This window comes from Cyprinus carpio, chromosome B9 (assembly GCF_018340385.1).
Source record: "Cyprinus carpio isolate SPL01 chromosome B9, ASM1834038v1, whole genome shotgun sequence".
Lineage (NCBI taxonomy): Eukaryota > Metazoa > Chordata > Actinopteri > Cypriniformes > Cyprinidae > Cyprinus > Cyprinus carpio.
The window spans coordinates 11,068,631-11,095,688 of NC_056605.1; the positions used below are offsets into that span (position 1 = coordinate 11,068,631).

Here is a 27,058-nt window from a genome sequence, read left to right on the forward strand (position 1 = left end):
CAGCACTTGCATATTATTGCTCTTTTGTTGGTTTTTGATTGCTTCTATTGTCCTCATTTGTAAGTCGCTTTGGATAAAAGCTTCTGTTAAATGACTAAATGTAAAGTGTTAACGTTCATGAAAGCCCCTTTTTCTATGATCCCATGCTAATTTAAGGATTTAGAGGTTTTAAGAAGTAGTAAGAATAATAATACAAATATTTTATTTTATTTTATCTTATTTTATTTTTGTAATGTTGTCCATATATTGAAAAAAAATACTCTTTACAAAAATCTAAATATAGCTCATTTCGCCTTTATTCAAACTCGTGCGTGTTATATCGCTCTGTTATTATGGCAGGTGCTACAGAATGGAATAGGATGCAGTAGTACGGGTTTACAGAATATATTTCACTTCATCCACCTGCATTTTGTTATGAAGAAGTGCTTTAGTCTGCAACCAATAGATGGCAGGCAAGGTCTTCCGTTATCGCAACTGTCACGCGCTCCTTACAGGCAAGACAAATAAACAAATTAAAAATACAATTCTTTCTTTCTTTCTTTATTTATTCAGATCTTACGAGGATAATGCATGCTCTCTGACTCAAGCTATCTGTGAACGAGGCGCGGAGTCGGCGCTTTTAGAGCAACAACTCTGACGTAATGCGCGGTGACGTCACGTCAGGGCGAGTCCAGAGTGCAGCGCGAGAGGAAGAATTGCGGAGGTCGCCGTGTATCAAAACACCGATCTGATCTGCAAACTGCCTTAAAATCATGGAGCGTGTCGGTGACTGAAACGTAAGTGATCCCTGCTGCATTTTTAAAAGCTGGTGATGATTGCTGTCCAGTCGTGTGGTAGTACATTGTTAACCGCTTGCAAGAAAGCACTGAGGAAAAGGGACTCAATTTTCTTTTGATAAGCACACAGAAGGTGACATATGGTGTGAGAAATTGTGTGCCAGTGATGATTGGCAGGTCGGACAGTGTGTTTTCAAATGTTTTCTTGTGCCATTATAAAACATAACGGAGGACGCAACCGTCCATTCAGTCGTCATCACGCTTTATATTCCGTTATAAGTGCGTTTAAACCTGTGTCAAGATGTTATGAGCTGTCGAGATGCCTTGCCTTCAGCTTTTGCTGCTTCAGTAGCTTGCAGGATACTCCAATAATGTTCCTGGAGGTAAAAGAATCAGCTGGGTCACACACTGGCTGCTGACATTATAAACAAGACGTCTTGAACACATTAGAGATTGAAACCTAGACTTTAAAAAAACGGATTTTGCTTTCTTCTGTCCATGCAGACGGAACAGCTGTTATAAAATACACTCAACAGCATCATCTCTGTAGCTACGTCGCAAAAAACCTTGCTTGCTTACTGAAGCGTAACTTACTAGAGTTCTCTAAACAGTGATACTATTAAAATGAATGAATGAAGTTCTGTTGTTTTAGTATTTGAATTTGATATATAGTTAGGAAAGACTTGCATTTATGCCACCTTTTAAATATCTGTGAAAATATTTTAAACATTCTATGTAGGCTAAACACCTTTTGCAAGAATTGTATTACATTTATTTCCGATTTGTTATATCACTTGGCCTTTGATCCCTAAAAAACCCAAGGGCATGTTTCCAGAATCGCATACTCCGAAGAGGTACTTAAGTAGGCTATTTACTTCACAACCATTAAAAAATTATGTTTTATATAGTATGAATGTAATCCAGATGTACTACATCTGTCACGTTGACCTACAGTACCACCGCTGTGTTGCTTTACTCATTCATGCGATTTAGGATGCAGCCAAGGTTTACGTTGAGAGCCAGGCCATGTTTATATGTCACATAACTGGGCATCAAACCAAGTCTGACTTAAAAGATGTAAGCGTTGTCCCCTTTTGTGTCATTCAGTAATGTAAAAACAAGGGCATAATTGTTTCAAGGTTGCTCCCTCAGTATTTTCTCTAGAAGTTGTTCTTTATAGGCGTGCCTTTTCTAATGTAACCAGCTCTTGTTGCTACATGTATGTAAGGTTCGCTGTTCTTTCATATTCTGATCAGTATCTTTCAGTGAAAGATGCAACAATCATACAACAGTTGGTCAAAGTCTTCCAGTGAAAGACCTGGGTTACGTATGCAAAGATTAAAACTAACTAGTGGGTCTGAAAACTAATAATAAAGAAAAAAAAGAAGTGAAGTAAAATGGAATAATGCTATTTTTCAATGTCTTGTAAAAAAGAAAGCCTGGAGCTTTGTTTCTATTCCCTCAGAGCATTTGTCATGATATAAACCAATCAGATGTTTATGCTAATAGTTTATTCCACTGTCTTTTCAACAACCTCTCACTGCAAGAGGTAATCACTGGCCTTTACAAAGACAACTGATGCTGCGTGGGTTTAAAACAAATAGTTCTTTTTTCATGGTCTGAACAGTGTCACGATGATTTTTTACAGACAGACAGATGCTCCCAGTGACAAGTGCTTTACTGTTGTTCTGCCAATTAATGCATGAAACACAAATACAGCACATATGTTACTCTCATCCTATGTTTTCTGTGCAAGTCAGTCTCTGTCTGCCCTTCTTGACTTGTTATGGCATCTTCACATAATTCAGCTGTCTGTCACGGACAGCCACGACACATATTTTTTAAGAGAGATTGGCTGCTCGTTCATAGGAGAAGCAGAGTTTCGCTCAGTCAAAGGAAATGATGTAAGGTTTAGAGATGAAAGGAGCACCCAGGCAGTGACTCATCATTAAAAGGAAACGGCTGTTCATTATGATTAGAATTGCTTTAATTACAGTTGATATGAATCCAGTCAAAACAGAGATTAAATAGCAAGAACTCTATCTCTTTAAATGCAGAATTACGATTCTGTTTATATTTTTAGACTCTGCTTCGGTGAATTTATTGGAGGCGTAAAGCCAAAAATGAATACTGTCAATATTTATTCATGTTATTCTCCATTCCACATATTTGGACTGTTGTGTCACGCTAGTTTATAGCACACATAAACAGAGACATTTGACAATGATATCAATCATGACGCAGAGAGTTTGGAGTCTATGTTTGGATTTCAGATTTGAATTTTAATCTGTTTACGATATAAATATGGCTTCAGAAGACTTATGCATGTGTCATATGAACTACTTTAATTAAATATTTGTGACAAAGAGCTGTGTTAAAATCCTTCAAAATATCTATTTTCTTGTCTCTTGGAAATAATGCAGCATATAAATTTTGTTTGACAAGAAGGTGAGTAGATATTGACATCATTTTGATTTTTTTAATGAACCGTTTGTATTAAAGATGGCCTTTTTATCATAGAAAGACTTTGTCCTGATAGCATTTTGTATATGAAAGTTGAGAGATGAACAATTTTAGTAAGAAATGCACCCAATTTTTTTTCTTGTCATGTGTTTTGAATACAAACAACATGAGAGATAGATAGGCCCTTTCCCGAATAGTGCTCTTTGTAGATTTGCATTTTATGAAGTCCATGAGACTGTAAGCTGTCCCATTTGATAATTTGGTTTAAAAATGTGCTTATGATTACCCCCTTTTCACCCTTGATGTGTGTTGTGTCAAGCCTGCACTGTATGAAACTTGTGCATTGCACTGGATGAATGAAACATCTGCTTTAGGACCCAAGAAACAGCACCTCAACAGAACTATTGATTAGTAGGCCTGAATATGCAGGACTGTAGCATGTATACACAGCTGAGATAACAGTTAAACAGAAAGTCTCAGCTGAAGACAAAGTCACTCACACTTCCTGATTAAGCAAAAGGTCAGGATGTGGTTGTGAGAGACTGAGAACTGACAGTTTAGAGTGACACTGCATTAGCGTGCATGGCAGGGTCTGTATGTGGACGGATTGCTGTGTTTTGCCCATAACCCATTATTCACAAGAATGAGGTCTTTATGTGTGTAAATGGTTTGAGCTGAGTTCTTTGTAGAAAACTGTGCAGAAGAAAAAGAAGAAAGGTAAATATTGCTCTTCAAACAGTGATGATGTCATCATAATACAGTAGTTGTATATCGAAACAGGAGTTGTCCTTTGTCCCAGTGTGCTGTGATGAGCCAGAAATACACGACTCTTCGTTTATTATCAATGGATCTGTCTAGATTGAAAGTGTGTGACGTTAAGCTTTCACCTAATGTACACCCGTCTCTATTTCTGACTACTCCAGTTAGTTTATTTTCACAGACTGTCTGAAATGAACGTTTACTTTTTGTTTATTATACACTACCATTCAAAGGGTTGGGGTCAGTTGGATATTTTTTTATTTTATGTTTTTGTACTATCATGTTCACTTAGGAAGCATTTATTTTAATCAGGAACACAGTTAAAGCAATAACATTATGTAAAATGTGATAACATTTGAACTGTTTTCTATTTTAAAATGTAAATTATTCCTGTGATGACAAAGCTGAATTTTAAGCTTTGAATTTTCAGCACCTTTACCTCCTCAGTCTTCAGTGTCACATGATCCTTCAGAAATCATTTTTGCTGATTTTCTGCTCAATAATCATTTTTATCAATGTTTTTATCAATGTTGAAAACCTATATATTTTTTCCAGATTTTTTGATGAATATAAAGTTCAATAAAACTCCATTTATTATGATAGAAATATTTAGTAACATTACTGTATAAATGTCTTTACTGTCACTTTTCATTAATTTAATGCTTCCTTTCAGGATTTTCTTTTTGTTTTGTTTTTTCTCGGACCTAAGTCTTTTAAACAGTAGTGTACATTTAAATACTTTCTGAGAGTTATGTTAAAGTCACCTCCTGTCCTACTAATTTAAGGAGGCCTTTACACAACACTGGTTTCTAAACTTTGAAATATTTTTATGTGGTTCATTTGCATGACAACATCATTTTGTGTGTGGGTTTCAAAGTGGAAGTGTTCAAAAATTATACCTTGATATTGTCTTGGTACAAATTACAAAAACACTTCGGGCGGCCTATAAACATGTGTTTACAGTCTAAAGATATGCACCCGGGCACATAGTGTTTCTTTATAAAATGATAGTGCCGTCTACTGTCCTTTTCACAGATCCATGTTATCACTTTGACAAAATTGCCATCAGTACACACAACTTTTCAAAAACTCTTAAGGAAAAATACCCTGAATAATTTCTTTCTAGCAATATTTATATGCGCTTGTCACAATACTAACATTATAATAACAATGACATAAGTCTACTCATCTTATACTGTAACAATGGATTCTGTTGAATGAAAGTAGGATGCATAATTATTCACTCATTTTCTTATTCCTGAAATCTACAACAGCAAGAAAGGCTCATAGCTGATTGGTCTGTGAACATTCTGGGATAATGTGCAGCCTCAGGCTGGTGCAACACATCACTGGTCCTGTCTGTGGTGCTTAAAGCTCAAGATATTGCTGACATGTGCCCCATTTTCAGTTACTCTACAATAGTTCCCTTTAAAGCGGTCCTGTTTGAGACTTATCTTGTAAGTAATCTCCATTTTTACACAAAGAGCTTTCGGGCATGACTTCTTTGAAGCAGTGTTGGTTGTAACTTCTGCTTTCTGATAATTGAACCAGCAGTGCTCACTAGTGCATCCAAACACTTTTTATTCTCCGATCTCCGATGCAAATTTTTTCAACAAACACAAAGCCACATTTCATCTGTGCTTTTACTTATTACTAAAACATAAAGGGGCTGTGTTTATTGGAGTTAATTATTTTTCTCACTCCACGGGCATATACTTCATATACTGTAGGAATTATTCAACATACGCATAGTTCTCCATCATAATTTAGCCCATTACAATAGGTTATGTTCACACAGTGGTCCTTTTTTATTTTGGTTAAAATCACGTGACAGGCAACCAGTAAGTCAGAAGCGGTTGTTTGTTCTGTCACCCCTGTGCTTTACAAGACCTCCTCCAGAAGAGGACAAGATGCAAAAACAGCTAGGTTTTGGTAAGACGCCCAAATATATAGTGTCAATGTTTGTGTCAACAATGTCTTAAAATGATCATATATTACCCTGGAGCACAAAACCAGTCTTAAGTCGCACAGGTATATTTGTAGCAATAGCTAAAAATACATTGTATGGGTCAAAATGATCAATTTTTCTTTTATGCCAAAAATCATTAGGATATTAAGTAAAGATCATGTTCCATGAAGATATTTTGTAAATTAAATTAAACCATAATTATATCAAAACTTAATTTTTGATTATTAATATGCATTGCTAAAGACTTCATTTGGACAACTTAAAAGGCGATTTTCTCAGTATTTTGATTTTTTTGCAGCCTCAGATTCCAGATTTTCAAATAGTTGTATCTCGGCCAAATATTGTCCTATCCTAACAAACCATACATCAATGGAAAGCATATTTATTCAGCTTCCGGGTGATGTATAAATCTCAATAGACCCTTATGACAGGTTTTGTGGTCCAGGGTCAAATAATGTGTTGTAGTGCTGAGTAATAAATACAAAACAAACAAAATTTGTGATTTGTAATGTAGGATATGTGAATCCTTCCCTAAAGTTTTTTAAATAGTTTTTTTTTTATGTTTTATGCTAATATAGGATGCATTTAGTTTGATTTAATTTTTTTAAATGCAATAAAAACAATAATATTGTGAAATAATTAAATTTAAAATAACTGTTTTTGATTTGACTATATTTTGAAATGTAATTTATTTATATGATGCAAAAGCTAAATTCTTACTACAGTCTTCAGTTTCACCTGATCCTTCAGAAATTAATCTCAAGAAAACATTTCTTGTTATTATTAATGTTCAAATCATTTTTTTTTTTTTTTTTAAACTGTGAGATTTTCTCTTTCAGGATTCTTTGATGAATAGAAAGTTCAAAAAACAGCATTTATTTGAAGTTGAAATCTTTTGTTACATTATAAATGTCTTTGGTTAAGAAAAAAGTCTTACTAAAACGGTTGTGTATAATTTAAATATAAATATAATATCCCCATAATTTAATTAACCTGTCATAACCTTTAACCTCTTTTATTTTTCTATCAGATCATCCCCTATTTTCATTCCTAACTCCATAAATCTGTCTGATGTCACATTATGAGTGGAAGAAGCAGCTTGTATCTGTTAAACGTGTTTGTGTTTTGCCGTGAGTGATTCAGTTTAGTGACCACAGCAAGATCCTTGAGGTGAGAGACGATTTAATTAACATCAACAAACATCTCATCATAGTCGCTTTCATCTGTGTTTCCATATATTTCCAAATTCTCCTGATGGAATCCGTACCAAATTGGTGCATTTGGCATGAAGACAGTTTCTTTTAAATCATAATTGAATGCAAGTCTGAATGAGGTCTGTGAGAAATCATTTTAGAGACTGGTGGTTAATAAGCGTGAAATGTCAAGGCTAATATGAGTGTGGTGATCATCAAACCTTCTGCTACAGTTTATGGAGGTCTTTAACTGCAGGCGGGAGATGAGTATTCTGATGACGGTCATTTCTATTCTTGATTGCTGTGAACACATTACGACAAATGCGTTGTTCGTTGTGATGTTTCTAGGCTGTGTGGTGGACTGTATCAGGCAGATGGATGGCTGGTGGGTTGTTGGTTGTGTTTGCTGGAACCTGAGTCAGAATCAGTCAATCTTTACTTTTACAGACTGCAGCCCACTACCTGCTGCTTTGCCTGCCACAGCCAAAAACCTTCCATCCGCCACGGATTTAGCCTCATTCACCCGGTCACCTCTCTCTGTGTCAGGATTCAATCCCTGCATACTGTAGTTTGCTGCATCCATCGAGCCAAACACTCAGAATGGGAATTTGCTCCACAGAAATTGCAGAAATTCAGCTAATTTTATTGTACTAATTTTGTGTCGTATCATAATCAGCTAAAAACAGTATGTAACATTTATATATATTTATATAAGTGTATACTTCTAGTTCCTATTATTAAATGCTAATAAAATAAAATGTGTGCCCAGAGCAATTTTTTAATGATTTTAGTTGATTTAGATTTTATATCAGTGGCACGCAGGAATTTTATTTTTTCATTCTTATTATTTGTGATAGTTATATTTTCCATTTTACTTTTATTGAAAGTATTATTATTTAGTAAAAACAGTAATATTGTGAAATACTATTATAATGTAAAAAATAGATGTTTATGTTTCTTGTTAACACTCTATTAATGTGATTATGTGTATTATGATTTCTCCAGAAAAATAATAAGCAGTAAAAAATTGAGTACCAATAATTATTGATAATAGTTGAGCAGCAAATCAGTATATTAGAATGATTTCTGAAGGATCATGTGACACTGAAGACTGGAGTAATGATGCTGTAAAATGATTCTGCCATAACAGGAATAAATTACATTTTAATATATATTACAATAGAAAACAGTCATTTTAAATTGTAATCATTTTGCAATATTACTGTTTTTACTGTAAAAATCTAAATAAATGCAGACTTGATAATATACATGACCTTTCTCAAAAACATTAAAAATCTTAATCCAAACTTTTGACCCTTAGTGTATAATTTCTTTACTCAAATGGTTCATAAGTTCCTAGGCCTACATTTGGCAAATGATTGTGGGATAAGAATGATTGTATTCTGTCGTATATGAAGTTTGATGTCATTTAGCTATGTCTATATAAAGTGCTGGCCTGAAGTTGCGTGTTATTGGGAATCCTTTGTTAGCATCCTGTTTGTGCAACATTTCCTCTAAGTCATGAATTATCCAGTCATAAACATACAACAGTTCTCTGGCACTGACTCTCTCTGATTGAAGTTCTTTTGTTGTGTTCAATTATAAATGTCCTCATATGAAGCCGCATGAATAATGCAGAGACATACTAAGTGGTTTGAGATCAAGCACAAGTCTCGTTCTTTGGTTTGTCTCAGTGTCCACTGGTTCTTCAGTCTCCAGACAGATGGTGACGCAAATGTTGACTCATCCTTTTTGTCCCCTTTCCTCTCCTGTATTTAGATTACAAACTTTAAGACTGAAACAGAGCCTGGATCACTGTAAAACCTTTACCGAAAACATAAAGTGGGAGCGTAAGAGTTAGTTACATTGGTCACTGAAGTACCGGGAGCCAAGATGGCGGGAAGAGAGCGCAGTCCACGCCACAGGCCATGGTCTGTGTACCGAGCCAACACATTTGATTTGTCCTCAGAGATGATGGGGTTGGCACTAACAGGTATCATTATTATGATTATTAGCTTGATTGAGTGGGGTTTTGCTTATATGTTTAACTTTTGCCTGTAGGCCTACAAGTTGTTTATACCATAGTGATCATTATGTCAGTGACACATAATCATGCACACATGGTGATGTAATAAATTTCTGCTTTTAAAAACTTTGCTTTGTTTTTAAACAAAGATGCGAGATATGATTTTCTGTGGTGATGATTATAATGCCACAGGTGCTCTAAATAGACCTTTAAGGGATAGTTCACTCAAAAATTAAATCACAAAATTAAATAGAATTTAAAAGAAATTCTGAAAGGTTTTAATTCTGTAATATTTTATTTAGCATCATATTGTTCCAAACATGTAAGAAGATACTGAGAAACTAAGCCTTTAAGTTGTATTTAACTCAAGGTTATTCACTGTTCAGATTTTAATTGAGAATTTATTTTAGATTTTATTTAAATTTGTGATTCAAGTGTAAATGAATGTCTATTTTAAATTGAATCAAATGTCAATTTGCTTAAAAATCATATAACCGCTTAGATATTTAATAATAAATTGTATTTTTTCTTAATGGGTTAGATGTAAACACACAATCATATACACAAAAGTATAAATATCATCATTATCAATCGATGTCAATATTTATTTTTATATTTGTCTGAAAACAGTGTGGGGGATATTTTTCAATTATGTGTTCAATGGCTGTGATGATCAAAATGGAACTGATTTCTAATATAAATATAAAGGAAATAAGATGCACAATTTGTTTAAATCAATAGTGTAATTATTATTTATGTTTTAATTTGTGGTATGACTATTAAAATTCCTCTGCTATGTGACTTTGTTGATTTTCTTAGATACACAGTTCAAGTTCCTCTTTCTGTCATTCAAATTCAACATCCTGTGAGACGTGGAGGCGATTCTTAAACTGAGAATTTTGCCCAATGCTGATTTTACCCTGATTATTCCTCTAAGACTACACTTCTCAACATTTAATAGAAAATTAACATCTAATGTAAAGACTGTGTTTCACGTGTGTTTAGGAAACAGTCAGGATCCTGATGAGCCGGCGCTTGAGTTCAGTCTGGGTGAGTATCAGCAGTTCAGTCAGTCATAAAGTGATCAAGGTGCAGCGTCACCAAAGTTGTTGTCAGTAATACAAAACCACCAAAGTTAATATCCACTCATCAGGATATGTGTGTATCAGTGAAGAGTCTTCACCTCATGTTTTTGGCTACCAGTACTAACAACATGCAGCCTTCTGTATCTGTGAAGGAAATAAACTGTTCATGAGCCTCTTAGCTCACATGCAATAAACATTTATACAACCTATCTATGAGCTCTTAAATCAAATATTTCCATTGTGGTAGGTGCACTGGGTTTTGTCTGACTTTGGCTGTACTCTTTGGCAGTTATATTACTTTTTCCATGATGGGACGTCATGTTGATGGCAGTTAGCCACCTAGGGATATTTGTACTGTGCATCATAAGAAACATTTCATATGGTTGCTTACAAAGACTGGATTGTAATGCTGCTATGAGAATAATTACACTTTTCTCCTTTCGTGATTAATATACTGAATTGTTGTCCTTCATTTCCCAGCATGCAGTGAGCTGGTCACTCCATCACTGGACCGTAAGCCCAGTAGCTTTGTAGCAGTGAGCTGCACCACCCCTCCACAGGCGTTTTGGACCAAACATGCACAGACTGAAATTATAGAGGTGAGGATAAGTAGATTTTACTAGGGTTTTGGAACATGTGGAACCATGTAGCATGTTAAACTGGCCCTAAAATCAGATTTTGCATATTGAGGTGAAATAAATGCAGGCATTTCTCTTTTTTCCTAGGGCACTAGTAATCCAATCTTCTTGAGCAGCATTGCCTTCTTCCAGGACTCTCTGATTACCCAGCACACTCAAATCAAACTGTCTGTCTACGATGTGAAGGACCGCTCACAGGGGACTGTAAGACAGAAACCTGCTATTCTTAACATTCTGCTCTTTTTTTGCTCAGCCTCATACACTCTCTGTTTTATTAGATGTACCTGCTGGGTTCGGCTATGTTTACAGTGAAAGAGCTGCTTCAAGACAAACACCACAGGCTACACCTCACTCTGCGGTATGTGAGATAAATATAGGCACAAAGCCGATGTGTAATCCCATAGCATAATGTTAGCACAGAATTTATAAGAATGTAGTCTGACACCTATTTGTGGCCATTTCACTGGCTCAGATCAGCAGAGAGCGAGCGGATGGGTAACATTACCATCATCGCATGGCAGATAGAGGAGAGGAGAGACCAGCGAGCTCCTCTGGCACGTTCAGACACAGTTAATGGCAGGGTGAGTGTGTACGCACGCTGCTCTTCACACTTTACATTAGTGCTCGACTGATTTGAGGTTTGGCCACTGTCCAAAACCAATATTTCAGTTACTGATGGCTAATATAATTATAAATATCCATTGACCAAGGCATTATTATTTTAGTATCAATTATAGTGTCTTATATAGTATTTTAGTATCATCATATAATATAATAGTATTTATTTATTTAGTTTTTATTTATTTATTTTTTTCTAGTCTATATAGTTTTGTTTGATTTTTATCGGTGTTGAAAGTGTTTTAGTTTTTTATGTTGAATTTTGTTAATTTTTGCTTCAGTAAATATTTATTCTATATCAGTTAATGAATGTTTTCTAATGGTTTTAGTTTTAGTTATCAGTTGTAGTCCATGATAACAACACTGACTTTCAGTTCAGAGAGAACTAGCACTTCTGCTAAAGAGATGAGAGTCTGTTTTATTATGTACAAGTGTGTCTATTTAAATCTCTGTCACAAAGAGCATGACAGTCTTCTGTATAATTGCTCACAGATGGTATTACCTGTTGATGAAAGTCTGACCGAATCCATGGGAGTAAAAGCAAAATCAGCATCCCTATGTAAAGATGCTCTTTTAAAGGCAGGTGCGTGTCTAATTTTGATGTCTATATAAAAAAAAAAATCTTAATTATTGTGCCCTTCATAACTAAACCAATGGGCTTTAGTCTTCACTTCCTGCTGTGAAGACTCATGAATGCCACAAGCTGTGAAAGAGGTTCTTAAAACTGTTTCTGCAGCCATTAAAACACAAGAGTGTTGTGTTGTTATTCCTGTGCGAATAGATAATACGTTCTTTGACCAGATTATAATTTTCTGAAGAAGAAAATAGTGGTTTGAGGCAACAAATGAAGAGTTTGAAGAGTTCTTTAAGTTCAGGTTTAAGGCTTTAGTTCTGCTTCAATAAAGTGCTGCATCACCCTGCTTGTACACTGAAAACAGTTTGGTGGTGAAACAATTTTCACCCAGAAATTGCAGTAACAGTTACAATTAGGTTTCATTTGTTTAAAACATTTATTAATCTTGGTTAGTTAAAAATTAATGCTTCAGTAAATGCAGTAAAATGCAGCTGATGTTCTTTTCCATGCCTCTCACTACTGCACACACCCATTGATTGATTGATTGATTGATTGATTGATTGATGCAGTGTTCGGAGGCACTATTTCACGGATGTACCGATTTCCCACGACTGATGGAAACCACCTGCGTGTCCTGGAGCAGATGGCAGAGAGCGTGCTCTCCCTGCACATACCAAGACAGTTCGTCAAACTACTGCTGGAGGAAGATGCTGCCAGGTTAATGCAATTCACTGTTAGTGCTCGTGTTCAGAATGACTCTTTTGAAAGGGGACATGAAATGGAAAATCTAAATTTCCTTGTGTTTATACAAGCTACAATAAAAAGTTTAGTGATGTAATTCTAAGTTTGGTTTCTCCAAATCTGTTCTGATGAAGAAACAAACTCATCTGCATCTTGAATGGCCTGATGGTGTGGAAATTTTAATTTTTGGGTGAACTGTTCCATTAAGAATTGGTCAAGACTCACTTTTTATGCAGCACATTGAATTTTGATAATGCGGGAATTACATTTATTTGTAAGATTCTAACTAGCAAGACTGAAACACTATTAGTTTATATGATATTTAATTTAGAAGTAAGATTTTATTCTGTTGTTGCACATTCTGTCTGCACGCAGGGTGTGTGAGTTAGAAGAGTTGGGTGAGTTGTCCCCCTGCTGGGAGAATCTGAGGAGACAGATCATCACTCAGTACCAGACGATCATCCTCACCTATCAGGAGACTCTCAGTAATTTACATGACTACAAGGGTAAGTGTTGTGGCACCTGTTCAACCAGAAAGAGGAAGTGAGAGCGCTATAATTAAAGGTGATTTCAACATTGTATTTATCCGATTCCTCTTTCCTACTATCCATCAGGTCCTTCATTCAAATCTAGCACTCTGAAAGGAGAGAAGAAGCTAGAGTTTATACCTACAAACCTCCATATTCAGAGGATGAGAGTGCAGGGCGAGTCCGGCTACGGTGAGATATCTGTGGCCAATATTTGCATTTCAACATTAAAATTCTTCAGTATTCTGTCGAAATTGGTTGATCTTTACGTAACGTACATCTCTGAACAGATCACACATATGACGTGGTTACCACTGGGGCCCCTGCGGCACATCATCAGGGCTTTAAGGGCAGCGGATTGAGGAAACTCATTCAGAAATTTGAGGAAGCCAAAAAGCAGTAAGATTTTTTATTAATTAATCAGTGACGAATATGAATCAAAGTTTTTGTGTTGCTCTGCTAGGTTTCTTGGCTTTTCTAATTCTTTTTTTATTATTCTTTTCTTTATTATTGTGCTATTCTTGTAGCAAGAGGTATGGAAGCTTTTTAGGCTGCAAAATAAAAAAGCTAAAAAAAGATCATTGGGATTTTTGGGAACACTTTATTTTACAGTATCTTGTTACACGTTACATGTACTTACTATTACAATAACAACAAACTATGCATAATTACATGCAAGTAACCCTAAGACAAACCCTAATCCTAAACCTAACCATATAGTAAGTACATGTAGTTAATTAATATTACTCAGTACTTAAATGTTTACACATATATAGACTGTAACAAGGACACCTTAAAATAGTGTAACCTTTTTTCTCAAAATTGTGAGCCTATATCTCACAATTCAGAATTTTTATCTCAGAAACTTTAAGTTTATATCTTGCAGTCGTGAGTTATACAACTCTTCGTAGAACTGCGATACATAAACCATGGAAGCTCGTTTCCGCCACTGAAGTTAATTGTGACTTTTTATCTCACAATTCTGACTTTTTTCTCAAAATTGTGAGATATAAAGTCAGAATTGCGAGATATGAAGTCAGAATTGCGAGTTGTAAAGTCTGAATTGCGAGAGATATAAAGTCTGAATTGGGAGATATAAAGTCTGAATTGGGAGATATAAAGTCTGAATTGCCAGCTGTAAAGTCTGAATTGCCAGCTGTAAAGTCTGAATTGCGAGATGTAAAGTCAGAATTGCGAGATGTAAAGTCAGAATTGTGAGATGTAAAGTCAGAATTGCGAGATGTAAAGTCAGAATTGCGAGATGTAAAGTCAGAATTGCGAGATGTAAAGTCTGGATTGCCAGCTGTAAAGTCTGAATTGCCAGCTGTAAAGTCTGAATTGGCAGCTGTAAAGTCTGAATTGCCACCTTTAAAGTCTGAATTGCCACCTTTAAAGTCTGAATTGCCACCTTTAAAGTCTGAATTGCCAGATGTAAAGTCTGAATTGCCAGATGTAAAGTCTGAATTGCCAGATGTAAATTCAGAATTGCGAGATGTAAAATCAGAATTGCGTGATGTAAATTCAGAATTGCGTAATGTAAAGTCAGAATTGCGATATTGTAAAGTCTGAATTGCCAGCTGTAAAGTCTGAATTGCCAGCTGTAAAGTCTGAATTGCCAGCTGTAAAGTCTGAATTGGCAGCTGTAAAGTCTGAATTGGCAGCTGTAAAGTCTGAATTGGCAGCTGTAAAGTCTGAATTGCCACCTTTAAAGTCTGAATTGCCACCTTTAAAGTCTGAATTGCGAGATGTAAAGTCTGAATTGCGAGATGTAAAGTCTGAATTGCGAGATGTAAAGTCTAAATTACGAGATGTAAAGTCTGAATTGCCAGATGTAAAGTCTGAATTGCCAGATGTAAAGTCTGAATTGCCAGATGTAAAGTCAGAATTGCCAGATGTAAAGTCTGAATTGCGAGATGTAAAGTCTGAATTGCCAGATGTAAAGTCTGAATTGCCAGATGTAAAGTCTAAATTGCCAGATGTAAAGTCTGAAAGTCTGAATTGCCAGATATGAAGTCTGAATTGCCAGATATGAAGTCTGAATTGCCAGATATGAAGTCTGAATTGCGACATGTAAAGTCTGAATTGCGAGATGTAAAGTCTGAATTGCCAGATGTAAAGTCTGAATTGCCAGATGTAAAGTCTGAATTGCCAGATGTAAAGTCTGAATTGCCAGATGTAAAGTCAGAATTGCGAGATGTAAAGTCTGAATTGCGAGATGTAAAGTCTGAATTGCGAGATGTAAAGTCTGAATTGCCAGATGTAAAGTCTGAATTGCCAGATGTAAAGTCTGAATTGCCAGATATGAAGTCTGAATTGCCAGATATGAAGTCTGAATTGCCAGATATGAAGTCTGAATTGCCAGATATGAAGTCTGAATTGCCAGATATGAAGTCTGAATTGCGACATGTAAAGTCTGAATTGCGAGATGTAAAGTCTGAATTGCCAGCTGTAAAGTCTGAATTGCCAGCTGTAAAGTCTGAATTGCCAGCTGTAAAGTCTGAATTGGCAGCTGTAAAGTCTGAATTGGCAGCTGTAAAGTCTGAATTGGCAGCTGTAAAGTCTGAATTGCCACCTTTAAAGTCTGAATTGCGAGATGTAAAGTCTGAATTGCGAGATGTAAAGTCTGAATTGCGAGATGTAAAGTCTAAATTACGAGATGTAAAGTCTGAATTGCCAGATGTAAAGTCTGAATTGCCAGATGTAAAGTCTGAATTGCCAGATGTAAAGTCTGAATTGCGAGATGTAAAGTCTGAATTGCGAGATGTAAAGTCTGAATTGCGAGATGTAAAGTCTGAATTGCGAGATGTAAAGTCTGAATTGCCAGATGTAAAGTCTGAATTGCCAGATGTAAAGTCTGAAAGTCTGAATTGCCAGATATGAAGTCTGAATTGCCAGATATGAAGTCTGAATTGCCAGATATGAAGTCTGAATTGCGACATGTAAAGTCTGAATTGCGAGATGTAAAGTCTGAATTGCCAGATGTAAAGTCTGAATTGCCAGATGTAAAGTCTGAATTACGAGATGTAAAGTCTGAATTGCGAGATGTAAAGTCTGTATTGCGAGATGTAAAGTCTGAATTGCGAGATGTAAAGTCTGAATTGCGAGATGTAAAGTCTGAATTGCCAGATATAAACTTGCAAATGCAACAAATAAAGTCAGAATTACAAGATAAAAACTGCAATTGCAAGTGTGTGTCTTGCAATTCTGTCTTTTTTTCTCAGAATTGCGAGTTATAAAGTCTGGTTCTAAAGAGAAAAAAAGACTGTTCTCAGAATTGCGAGTTATATCACACAATTCTGACTTAATTTCTCATAATTGCAAGTTTATATCTCGCAATTCTGACTTTATAACTCGCAATTGTGAGTTTATATTACGCAATTCTGAGAAAAAAAGAGATTTGTGAGTTTGTATCAGGCAACTGTGAGATGTAAGCTAACAACTGTGAGAAAAAAGTCAGAATTGTGAGATCACAGTTAGCTTTTTAATTTTTTTTTATTCATTGGTGGAAACGGCTTCCCTAATAAACTCACAATCATATCATAATTGCAAGAAAGCGATCAGAATTGAGAGATATAAACTCAGAATTGTGAGATTTTTTTTTTATTATTCTTTGGCAGAAATAATGATCCATAGAGCAGAAGTTTTTTCATGAATATTTTATTTCACATTTTTCTCATGACTGCGATTTGTAATCAGCTGACTTTATGTTGTTTGCTTTCCGATCAGTTCAAGTGAGGGTGAAGGGTGAGTTTCAGGGTTGTTGACCGTTTTTCCAATCATTTTCATATGGTGGTGTTTCATCTCGTTTGTGATCGGTCGAGTCCTTGACTTCACTTCCATTAAATGTGAAGGATCTTTCTTGTTTGCGCCAACATTTGTGTTTTTAAAGATAATGTATTTCCACAAAACTGCTCTCCCACTCCATCCAATTATGTGCACTTGGCATTTGTGTACGTTTTCTGTGTGTGCTTGTATATCACACCATCTCATTTGCAATGTAGTCAACTTGGTCACAACTTGTGCAGCTGAACAAGTGATTGCAAATGGGGAATTGGAGAATATGTTGTTGTTTTGTTTTTAATGATCTGTCTCGTTTCAGTGCCGGGGAATCTGCTCCACTTTCAATGCGGTATCAGCCACAGGATGTGTTGAAAGCTAAAGAAATCATTTCCCATATCAACACTCTGAAGACGCAGGTCAGCTACTACACTGAGCGGCTGTCCCGCGCTGCCAAGGAGCGCTCAACCAATGCACTGGAGAGGACCCTCGCTATCCTCACAGACAAGGTGAGAGGATTTGCATGAACCATTTACAGTCTGTTCACTGACCATCTAATGCAAATTTCACACAAAACTCACAAGAGCTGGCTGAAATCCACAGTCCATTCTGATTGTCTGGCTTTACACAAGGGCACACAGTACACGTCTTTCAAAGATATCCTGAGTTTTGCTTGAGGCACATAAACTAGAAATTGAACTAGTTATTTTTCATTGTTAATGTCTGAAATAACTTGAATTTATTACTATTAGAAATAAAGAAAACCCAAATTCTGCACTAGTGTTCTATACGACCATTCACAGAGACTACGACACTATTACTTATGTTATCATTTTTATGTACAATTTCATTTAAAAATACAGATTAAAATTTTTAAATAATGAAATTATTTTAATAAAATCATTTAACTGGATTATTATAAATGTAAGAACTCTGAGATAAACTGTCAGAACAAATTCATCTTGATAATGTCAGATAACTTTGATAGAAAGGTGTGTATGGAATTAGGATGAAAAGCATTCAGCTGTTAAATTTAAGTACACAATTAGAAAATGCCAATTACCAAGCAATGCAATATAGCAATATATTTATATTAATTTTTTATGTATGTTATTTGTTTTGGAAAGTCATAGAAATGCTATTTTGGATTTCAGTGTATTTATTGTAGATTCCATTTACCATTTTACCATTTACTATTTAAAGTTACTTCTGAGAACCCCAGGGATGAGAAAAGGGTTAATTAATGAAAGCTATTTAAAGTGTATCTCATGCTCAACAGATCTACCAAGTAAAAGCTGGTGAGGTCCACTTAATGAGTAAGTGTCTCACAATCTCTGTGTCTCTCTCAGACGCGGCAGCTGGTGACAGTGTGTGACAGTAAGCTGCTAACTACAGCTATCCAGGCACTGAGTGCTGCACGCCCAGAGTTCATTGCCTCCAGAGGCTTTCCGTCCACCCATGACACTGAGCGCGTGGTCCTGAGGAGCGACCAGGGCTCTCCACAGGCCAAATGGAGCGGGAAAGGGAACAGAGCATCCATGAACTTAAACTGGCAGGAGGAGGAGTGGGTAAGAATCAGAGACCGACATTATTCTTTTCTCATGAATTTACCTAGAAATCTGCAGAAGCTGACATATTTCTGTTTCTGCTTCAGGAAAAGATCTGGCTGAATGTGGATAAGAGTCTGGAGTGTGTGATCCGCTGTGTGGACAGGCTGCTGACGAGAGAGCGCTTGCAGAGCGACAGCAGTGAAGACGTCTTCCTGTCTGACCAGCAGGCCGACACCAGCAAGATAGGTAGCCAGGGCAATGCATTCTGGATCAACCCTGGTGACTGTCTCTCCACCCCCCTGACATCATCACACCCTCTTTCAGCTCAGTTCTCATCACCCTTAATCAACCCTGCATGCCCATCCAGTCCTAACACTTGCTCCTGTAGGTTCCACCCTGTGTTATGTTCTGTTTTGATTCCTTTTAGTACAGCTCAAGTAGCACAGATGCTTTCTGTCTTATAGTGGTATATAGTGATATATAAAGTGATAATTCTGCATGCTATTCAGAATCGAATGTGCCACATTTCTGCTTGATATCTCTGACTTTCAACCACCAAGGAGTCCTTTTTTAAAAACAACTATGTTTTAGCATGATTTTAAAAAGAGTGCTTATTATGGAAATAATATACTTTAAAGAATATGTAACGTTTTTGGATACTTAGTTGCATGTTAACTGCAATTGAATGAACTATATTTATTATATTCAAAATTAGTGTACTCTATTTCATATAATATAATATTGTATTATCTTTTAGTACAGTTTTTAATATATATATATATATATATATTTAATACAAATATACAATTAAGCACACTTCTTTTTCACAAGGGTTTTTATTGGCAGAGTCAGAGAGTTGAATGGAGCGCAACAAAATGCCTGCTTGTAGTTGTTTTTGTTTTGATATGCATGTGTATGCTAACAAACCAAAAATGACATCACAAGATTTCATAAAGAGTTGGCTTTTAAAGTAATTAGTATTGGCACTGTTGTCATAAACAGCGCTTGTTGTCTCTCTGTCCGGTTTTAGATGGCAGTCCCAGTGTTGAAGGCTCTTCTCCTGGTAAGCCTCTCGCTGCAAACTATTTGTCCCAGCTGCAGGTGTATTTGTGGGCCATCCAGTTTTATCTGTCTGTGTTTATGGCTCTAGGTGAATGGAGTGAAGCTCTGTATCCCCTCCTGACCACTCTGAATGAATGTGTAGCAATGATGAGCGACAAAGCCAAGAAGTCCATGGTGTTTCTACTGATGCAAGACAGCGCTCCCACTATCGCCATGAGTTTGTCACTACAGTACCGCAGAGATGTGGTTTTCTGTCAGACAGTTAGTACAGACTATTTAAAGAGAGAAACAACATCATTTTAGTGCCAACCAGGCCCACATAGAATGTGCTTTGTAGAAATGAGAAACTCTTCTCAGTTATAACATTTTGTGAATCACCCATTACATTACATTTGTTAAACATTTCAGCTAATTTGATATTGTGTTCAGCTACCAATAAGGATACAGCACTGTTTAAAATATTTATTTTGCATACATGTAAAAATTAGGGGTTTTTGCCATATGGGTGTTAACACCATAAATAATTTTTACAGAGGTTGGCAAAAATTGATTTGTGTGTTTTTCGTATTAAAAAAAATAGTTCTGCTTACAGAGTACTCTACAAAACACTTTAATAATGCAATATCCCTAGCTGACTGTAAATTAAAATTTCATATCCATTCTAATAATACACATATTTCTTTGTAGCTGACGGCCCTGATCTGTGGCTTTGTGATAAAACTGAGGAACTGTCTAAGTGACAGCGACTTCCTCAGACAACTCCACACTATCGGCTTACTGGTCCAGTTTGAGGGGCTCCTGAGCACCTACGGTAAACATACATACAAACACATTTCACTTCAGCTTGCACTTATGTATGAAGGTAAACTTCCTCTTTCGTCTTAAAGGGGAGGAACTGGCCATGTTGGAAGACATGAGTGTAGGTGTCATGGACCTCCGGAATGTCACCTTTAAAGTGACCCAGGCGACCTCCAGCTTCAGCCCCGACATGCTGCCTGTCATCACGGGCAACAGAGATGGGTTTAACGTGCGAGTTCCTTTATCGGGGCTGATGTTTGATGTGTTGCCACGGGAGATCCAAAATGGGATGCTGCTGCGAGTTCAACCGGTATTATTCAATGTAGGAATCAATGAGCAACAAACGCTAGCAGAAAAGTAAGTGTATGAATTAAATATACTTTCTGGTTCTTTGTATGGACTGATTTAATCACACTGGCTCAGCTCTCTTTCACTAATAACTGCATGGATTATCAGTATTTATGAAAAGATAAGAATCCACTTCATGGATTGTGAAGTCCTTTGTATGTAGATTTAATGCACAATCATCACATATGCATGCTTAGTGAATGAGACCCGATATTTATCTCTTCAGTTATTCATACAGTGTAATTCATTGGACTGTCAATATACAGTATACAATATACATTTTATATATACAGTGTACTTTTTTGTATTCAAGTTCATTTTGTGTTACTTTAGGTTTGGAGACACGTCGCTGCAGGAAGTAGTGAATATGGAGAGTCTGACTCGTCTTGCCTCCTATTATGACCAGTTTAAAGAAGTGCTGCCTGAAGACTGTGAGTCCTAAACACTCTGCATGAAAGAAAGTTGGTAGATGGTTTATGTCCGTCCTGACCTGTTGAATGACTCCATCTATAGGCCTGCCCCGCTCTCGCAGTCAGATCTGTGTACCTGAGCTACTCAAGTTCCTCAGTCAAAATGTTAGTGCCAGGAAGAGCAAGAATGTTGACATCCTGTTGCAGGCAGCAGAGGTACAGTGATCTAACAATACTGAAACACGGGAAATCACAATTCAGTTTGTTTTTGATGCACGGAGCTGCGATCTGAGACTCTCTCACTCTTTGTAATAGTTTGAATGTATCTTACCAGGATGATATCTTTCTCACTTTTTACGTCAGATTTGTCGGCGTCTGAACGGTGTGCGTGTGACCAGCTGCAAGAGTGCAAAGGATCGTACGGCCATGTCCGTGACCCTGGAGCAATGTCAGATCCTCCAGCAAGAGCACTGCATGGCCCCGCAGGTCTTCACACAGGCTTTGGAGTGTATGCGTAGGTGAGACGACAAATTAGGGATCGTATTCACACATTAAGGCCTGGTCACATCAAGGACAATAATTATGAACGATAAAAACATTTGACAGCCATTCAGAATTTTAAAGCAGCAGACTACAGCACGTGCTTATAATAAACAGAATGTTAACATCCGTTAGTGTGGACACTAGTATAGTTATAATTATTGTTTTTCGGTGTGAATGGGCCTTTTTCTCTATCTGTTTCACAGCGAGGGCTGCAGGCGAGAAAACACCATGAAAAACGTCGGCAGCCGCAAATACGCTTTCAACTCCCTCCAGCTGAAGACTTTCCCTAAACAGTACAGACCACCAGAGGGCACCTACGGGAAAGTGGAAACTTAAACTCACTTCTAGAACTGCATGTTTCTCCTCGTTCGCTTTACTTAATCACCACATATTTGAAGGAAGGTTTTATTACGCACAGTCATGCTGAAATACGTTCTGGTTATCATCAAGATGACAATGTTAATATTTCTACATCCCCAACCTCTTGGCTCTGAGAAGAAAGGAGAATCTTTTGAAGATAAATGAGTAGCTCGCTTGTTTATTGCACTGAAAGCAGGTAAGAAGGCCTCACCCTTAATACCTAAAAAGACAAAAAGACACTGATGATTTCATTTCAATTTGAGAATTTCTCAAATAATCCCAAAGCATCTAATTCACTCAGTCTATGTTTATTTAATAAGTACATTTTTCAATACTGTCCAGTACCACACTTGGTCTTTGTACTAAAATAGAAAGTTCAAAACTATCAGCACTGAAGCAAAGCTGTGTTTTATCATCCTTTAGATTGTAAGTTTAGTAGGTTAAAGGTAATGTGTATGTGCTGTGATAAAGTAGATGATTTGTTCCTGAGTCATCCAGTTTTAAGATTTATAAGGAAAATCAAACTGTTAAGTTAGAGAATCCATATATGCACCTCAATGTTCACCCTCACTTCATTTAAAGTATACACAATACTAGCTGCCTTAAGAGAGTCCTCCACTGGTTAAGATGCATATGTAGATATTTCTAATCTGTGTATGACTATTTGTGATGTGGCAGATTATGTTTTATTTATTTACAGTAAGACTCTCTCTTTATGAAAGTGTTAGTGCTTCAGTGCAGGCCTTTCCACTTCTGACTGTGCATTGTACGGGTCGTAGAGTTTAAGAGGACAAGCTTCCTCATACTGTTGTCAAGCACAGCTAGTCTCTGTACAGTGAGCATACTATGTGAATATACATTCTTTGTAAGGAAATATGTGAGAAGACACTATTATGTTCATTGACTGTTTGTATGTTTTCATAGTTCAGTGTTTCTTTGTAGGACGTTTATATCGGTTGATATGAATGTCAGAACTGATCTAACAAGGAGCACTGCTGCAGCTGGTCCAGAAATGTGAAGAATATTTCCTGCAGTCTTTTCCTTTTTCCTGTATTTAGATTATTTATTTTATTGTAATAGTTATATGAAAACCATGATAGGCATTGCATAGTAAAAGGCTAAGACTAACTCTACATGTACTGATCATCAGCCTTTGTCTCTGCACAAATCGACTGTAATTTCTGGTTTCTATATTGCAAGAATGAACAACTGAAAGCTTGTATTTGCAGCTTGAGAGACAAGAGCATGGATCTTAACCTCTGCTGAAATTATAATTATTTAAAATTCTCTGGACGGTAGGCTACAATTGTTATTTAAGGTTACACTTAATTATTATTTTTAATAAATGTACATGTAATTATTTTACCACTTAAAAGTCATTTAAATTTTTCATGTAAGAGTTTATTCTTAATTGTAAGTGCTAAAGCACTAAAAGCATGCTGCCCTATTGGTTTTACAGTGTCAGTTTTTATTTTTTAATGTATGTTCAAATACTTTGCTGTACAAAATGCCTCTCTTTTGCCTCCAAACATACAGCTTTAAATTAAAATGACATGCCACATTAAACTTCAAGCTACTTCATTGCTTTGTTCACTACTTTGTTCATATACATAGATACAGGACTATGACCATATTTTTTTTTATATTTTAATATATTTTAAATTGTATTTTTATTCCTGTGATGACAAAACTAAATTTTCAGCATTGTTGCTCCAGTCTTCAGTGTCACATGGTCCTTCAGAAATCATTCTGATATGCTGAAAAAACCTTATCTTATTATTAATCTTGAAAAAGCAACACAAGAAACTGTTGTTGCTTAATATTTCTCGTGGAAACCCTGATAGATTTTTGTAACATTCTAAAGGTTTTTATTGCTAAGTTTGTTTAATCAATTTAATGCACCCTTGCTAAATAAAAGTATTCACTTGTTTTTTTTTTTTTTTTTTTTATCATTCTTACCTCAAACTTTTTAATGTTTTTTTTTTAAATGGTTTATGCAAACATATTAATCAGCGCAACTATTTCAACATCAATAATAATTACATTACCTACAAAATTTCATTTAATTACAAATGACATTTACACAAAATATATTAAAACAGAAAATTATTTAAATTTTTTATATTTCACAATATTAGCTTTTACTATACTTACGAGCAAATAAATGCAGCCTTGATAAGCATAAGAGTTCATTCAAAAAACATTAAAAAAAAAAAAAATTATTCCAAACTTTTGACCAGAACTATATCTTATTTTTTTTATTTAATGCAATGCAATGCAATCTTGCCCAGCCCTACACCAGAATAATTTGTACACTGTGCAAATCAGTCTGATATGCATTGACTATTTTTTATATTTTTAATGCACTTAAACCAGGTTCGAGAACAACATCTGTTCATCTTTAGCGCGTGGAAACACCACTGTGTGTGGAGAGCACAACTTTGCAGCTGATCCTGAGCTTTGCAGCATATATTGTTCTGAATGAATTCATTTGCCCAGTTTACATTGCAACCTGGGAGTTCACTTGTCACAGTAAAATACCCTGGGTGAGATTCTCATCTCTTAAACATTATTAGAATGTATATAGATGATCATGTAATTACTGTTGGTGGTTTATACATTCCTGAATAGGCAGCCATATAGATGTTATATTATACAATATCTGCACATGTCTGTTTCAGGAGTTCTGTGATGGTTGGCTGGCTCAAGGGACAGATAAAGCTCGGTTTATGAAGCAGATCTTTAAGAACATCATGGAGTCCACCTACAGCGAGAGGATTGAAAAGAAGCTGGTGGATGGGCAGGGATTTGTCTCCTGTGATTCTTATGCCATGGCAGCAGCCACAGAAGACATGTATATCACTGAAACTGAACACAGAGCTGTCACTGTAGAGCTGGCGGGGAATGATGGTTACAGATCATCTCGATATCCTGAAGAAGGTGGACATTGAGAGGGTTAAAGTGCTCATAATCATTAGCATCTATGTCTGGAATTACCTTACTATATTTTTTATAAACATCTTTGTGGAACATTTTTTGCTACTGGCTACTTCATCAGATTTCACTTTTCTACAAAATCATAAAACCATTCATACAGAAATAACAGTCAGCTGTTGAATGAGATATAAATTACATTTTGATAAAAATAAATATATACTAATGTTTTTAATATTTTGTGGATCAGTGATTTTAGGAGTGAACATTCAGAACTGGAAATCTGTTTTATTTTATGATTTCTGGTGTTGAGGAGTCAGCTATTTTTCACAAGACAAGTTTGCTTAAAAAGCGTAATATTTACACATTTGAGAGCATGTCTTGGCATTTTGATACAAACATGTTATTCACGTTGAAGGTGTTATTCAGTATCCCTTTCGGCCTCTGAATCGAGATCTGGTGTCCAGCTATAATAAAAGAAAGATTAGAGAGCTTTTATTATACAGTGAAGACATTCTAACATTATTAGCAGTCTGATAAGTGCATGTACACTTGGCTGTAGCTGGTTTAAAACAGAGCTATAAAATGAATTAAATAAAATAAGAATAAATTAGATTCAAGGCAGTAGCACACAGGTCCAAATTACTGATAAAAAGTTAACTGAAATAACATATACAAAAAAATAATAATAATTATACTTAATTTAAGATAGTTGCCAAGGCACCATTTCACATTTTCATTTAGATTAACTTAATGTACTAAAACTGAAATAAAATGAATAAAAACTAGAGAAAAAAAAAAAAAAAAACATAAAAATGACAACAACAACAACAACAGAAAAAAATAAAAAATAAACTTTAGAATGAATATGAAAATGGAAAATATAAAAATGGAAGCATCATGGTAAAAATAAAGTACTAAAGTACTTTTTTCCCTTCTTTTTTTTACCTTAGTTTTTTTTAAATGACAGCCACCATATATATATATATATATATATATATATATATATATATATATATATATATATATATATATATATATATATATATATATATATATATATATATAATTTAAATAATAAACAAGAGAAACATAATTATATATTAGGATGATAGAATATATTTGTATAAATCATTATTGATCCATTATATCTAAATGATAAATAAATAAAATAACTATTAAATTCAAGCTTTGCTGTTAATTTACATCTTTCATATCAATTTAACAACTGGCAGGGTTCCCTGTATAGTAAACATCATTAACTGAGAGATTGTTGTTTTCAGAATCGAATCGAATCAAGAGCTTGTGAATCAAATACACTTGTAAAATCTGTGGATTTCAGAAAAAAGTGCATAATTTAATCAGCAGATGTACTGACCATAGATCTCTTGCACTCAAAGAAAGCCACATGCAAGCCTTTGCAGTGTCCTTCCTTCAGACACTCACTGGGCTTCTTACCCTCCTGTGACACAACACAGACCAATAATACTGAGACAGATAGACAGGATCAGAAATATGCTTTTTAACAACAAAACTATCAGTGTTATTTTGCGAGAGGGACGATAGATCTGTCAGGCTGATGGTAATACACAATCCTGATATTACCTTCGCTACACAGTCATGCTGAAGGAAACAGGCTTTGAAATCTTCTCTCAAACCAGCGCAGGCGCGGCCGTCGTCCTCTTTATCCTCGTAATATTTGGGCATTCTGTAGAGCTTTCATCCGAGCAAGTTTAAGCGAAATGCGGGTTGAAAAACGTAGCAAAAAGAACACAACAAGCTACAGATAAGTCAAATTCGAAATTATTATGAAAGCGGCCATGTTACGTATGACGTACATAAGGAAGTGGAACGAGGTGGATTGTGGGAATTGTAGTTCGCGTTTACAAACCTCAGCACTTCAAAGA

General features: G+C 35.8%; 2 protein-coding genes, 1 long non-coding RNA gene and 1 pseudogene across 8 annotated transcripts; 2 read left to right on the forward strand and 2 right to left on the reverse strand.

The window, feature by feature from the left end:
- The first annotated feature begins 630 nt into the window (after positions 1-630).
- Positions 631-23,783, forward strand: LOC109083797 (inositol polyphosphate-4-phosphatase type I A-like). 4 transcript variants are annotated; one of them, XM_042730908.1, is made up of 24 exons: positions 631-776; positions 8,940-9,153; positions 10,192-10,236; positions 10,752-10,870; positions 10,997-11,113; positions 11,188-11,267; positions 11,382-11,490; positions 12,020-12,110; positions 12,671-12,818; positions 13,218-13,348; positions 13,457-13,561; positions 13,660-13,768; positions 17,096-17,113; positions 17,469-17,655; positions 18,496-18,714; positions 18,801-19,080; positions 19,727-19,759; positions 19,847-20,019; positions 20,446-20,569; positions 20,646-20,913; positions 21,238-21,335; positions 21,418-21,530; positions 21,678-21,832; positions 22,061-23,783. In XM_042730908.1, the coding sequence occupies exons 2-24, from the start codon at positions 9,054-9,056 to the stop codon at positions 22,191-22,193; spliced, it is 2,955 nt and encodes a 984-aa protein (XP_042586842.1). In that variant the 5' UTR covers positions 631-776; positions 8,940-9,053; the 3' UTR covers positions 22,194-23,783. The 4 variants fall into 4 exon arrangements, with proteins under 4 accessions (XP_042586842.1, XP_042586844.1, XP_042586843.1 ...); XM_042730910.1 differs by having other exon boundaries at positions 18,801-18,942; XM_042730909.1 differs by lacking the exon at positions 17,096-17,113.
- Positions 19,606-21,783, reverse strand: LOC122138451. Its single transcript, XR_006155572.1, has 2 exons — positions 21,646-21,783; positions 19,606-21,549 (listed from the first exon to the last, which is right to left on the reverse strand). It is a non-coding gene; the product is annotated as an uncharacterized LOC122138451 (long non-coding RNA).
- Positions 23,654-25,334, forward strand: LOC122138346 (annotated as a pseudogene).
- LOC109083793 (cytochrome c oxidase assembly factor 5-like) lies at positions 24,461-26,997 on the reverse strand. 3 transcript variants are annotated; one of them, XR_002016663.2, is made up of 4 exons: positions 26,757-26,997; positions 26,530-26,613; positions 25,516-25,618; positions 24,461-25,148 (listed from the first exon to the last, which is right to left on the reverse strand). XR_002016663.2 is itself a non-coding variant. In XM_019098536.2 (4 exons), exons 1-3 carry the CDS (start codon positions 26,856-26,858, stop codon positions 25,577-25,579), a joined length of 228 nt encoding a protein of 75 aa, XP_018954081.1. In that variant the 5' UTR covers positions 26,859-26,997; the 3' UTR covers positions 24,461-25,148; positions 25,552-25,576. The 3 variants fall into 3 exon arrangements, 2 of the variants coding, with proteins under 2 accessions (XP_018954081.1, XP_018954080.1); XM_019098536.2 differs by having other exon boundaries at positions 25,552-25,618; XM_019098535.2 differs by lacking the exon at positions 24,461-25,148 and having other exon boundaries at positions 25,420-25,618; positions 26,757-26,996.
- Between the last annotated feature and the right edge of the window lie 61 nt (positions 26,998-27,058).

Bases quoted from the DNA above. Each gene is read 5' to 3' on its own strand.
- LOC109083797 (XM_042730908.1), top strand. From the start codon at position 9,054: ATGGCGGGAAGAGAGCGCAGTCCACGCCACAGGCCATGGTCTGTGTAC. The intron at 9,154-10,191 runs GTATCATTATTA...ACGTGTGTTTAG, and splicing joins GATGGGGTTGGCACTAACAG to GAAACAGTCAGGATCCTGAT. The intron at 10,237-10,751 runs GTGAGTATCAGC...TTCATTTCCCAG, and splicing joins GGCGCTTGAGTTCAGTCTGG to CATGCAGTGAGCTGGTCACT.
- LOC109083793 (XM_019098536.2), bottom strand. From the start codon at position 26,858: ATGCCCAAATATTACGAGGATAAAGAGGACGACGGCCGCGCCTGCGCT. The intron at 26,614-26,756 runs GTAATATCAGGA...GTTGTGTCACAG, and splicing joins AGCATGACTGTGTAGCGAAG to GAGGGTAAGAAGCCCAGTGA. The intron at 25,619-26,529 runs GTCAGTACATCT...CTTTTATTATAG, and splicing joins TTGAGTGCAAGAGATCTATG to CTGGACACCAGATCTCGATT.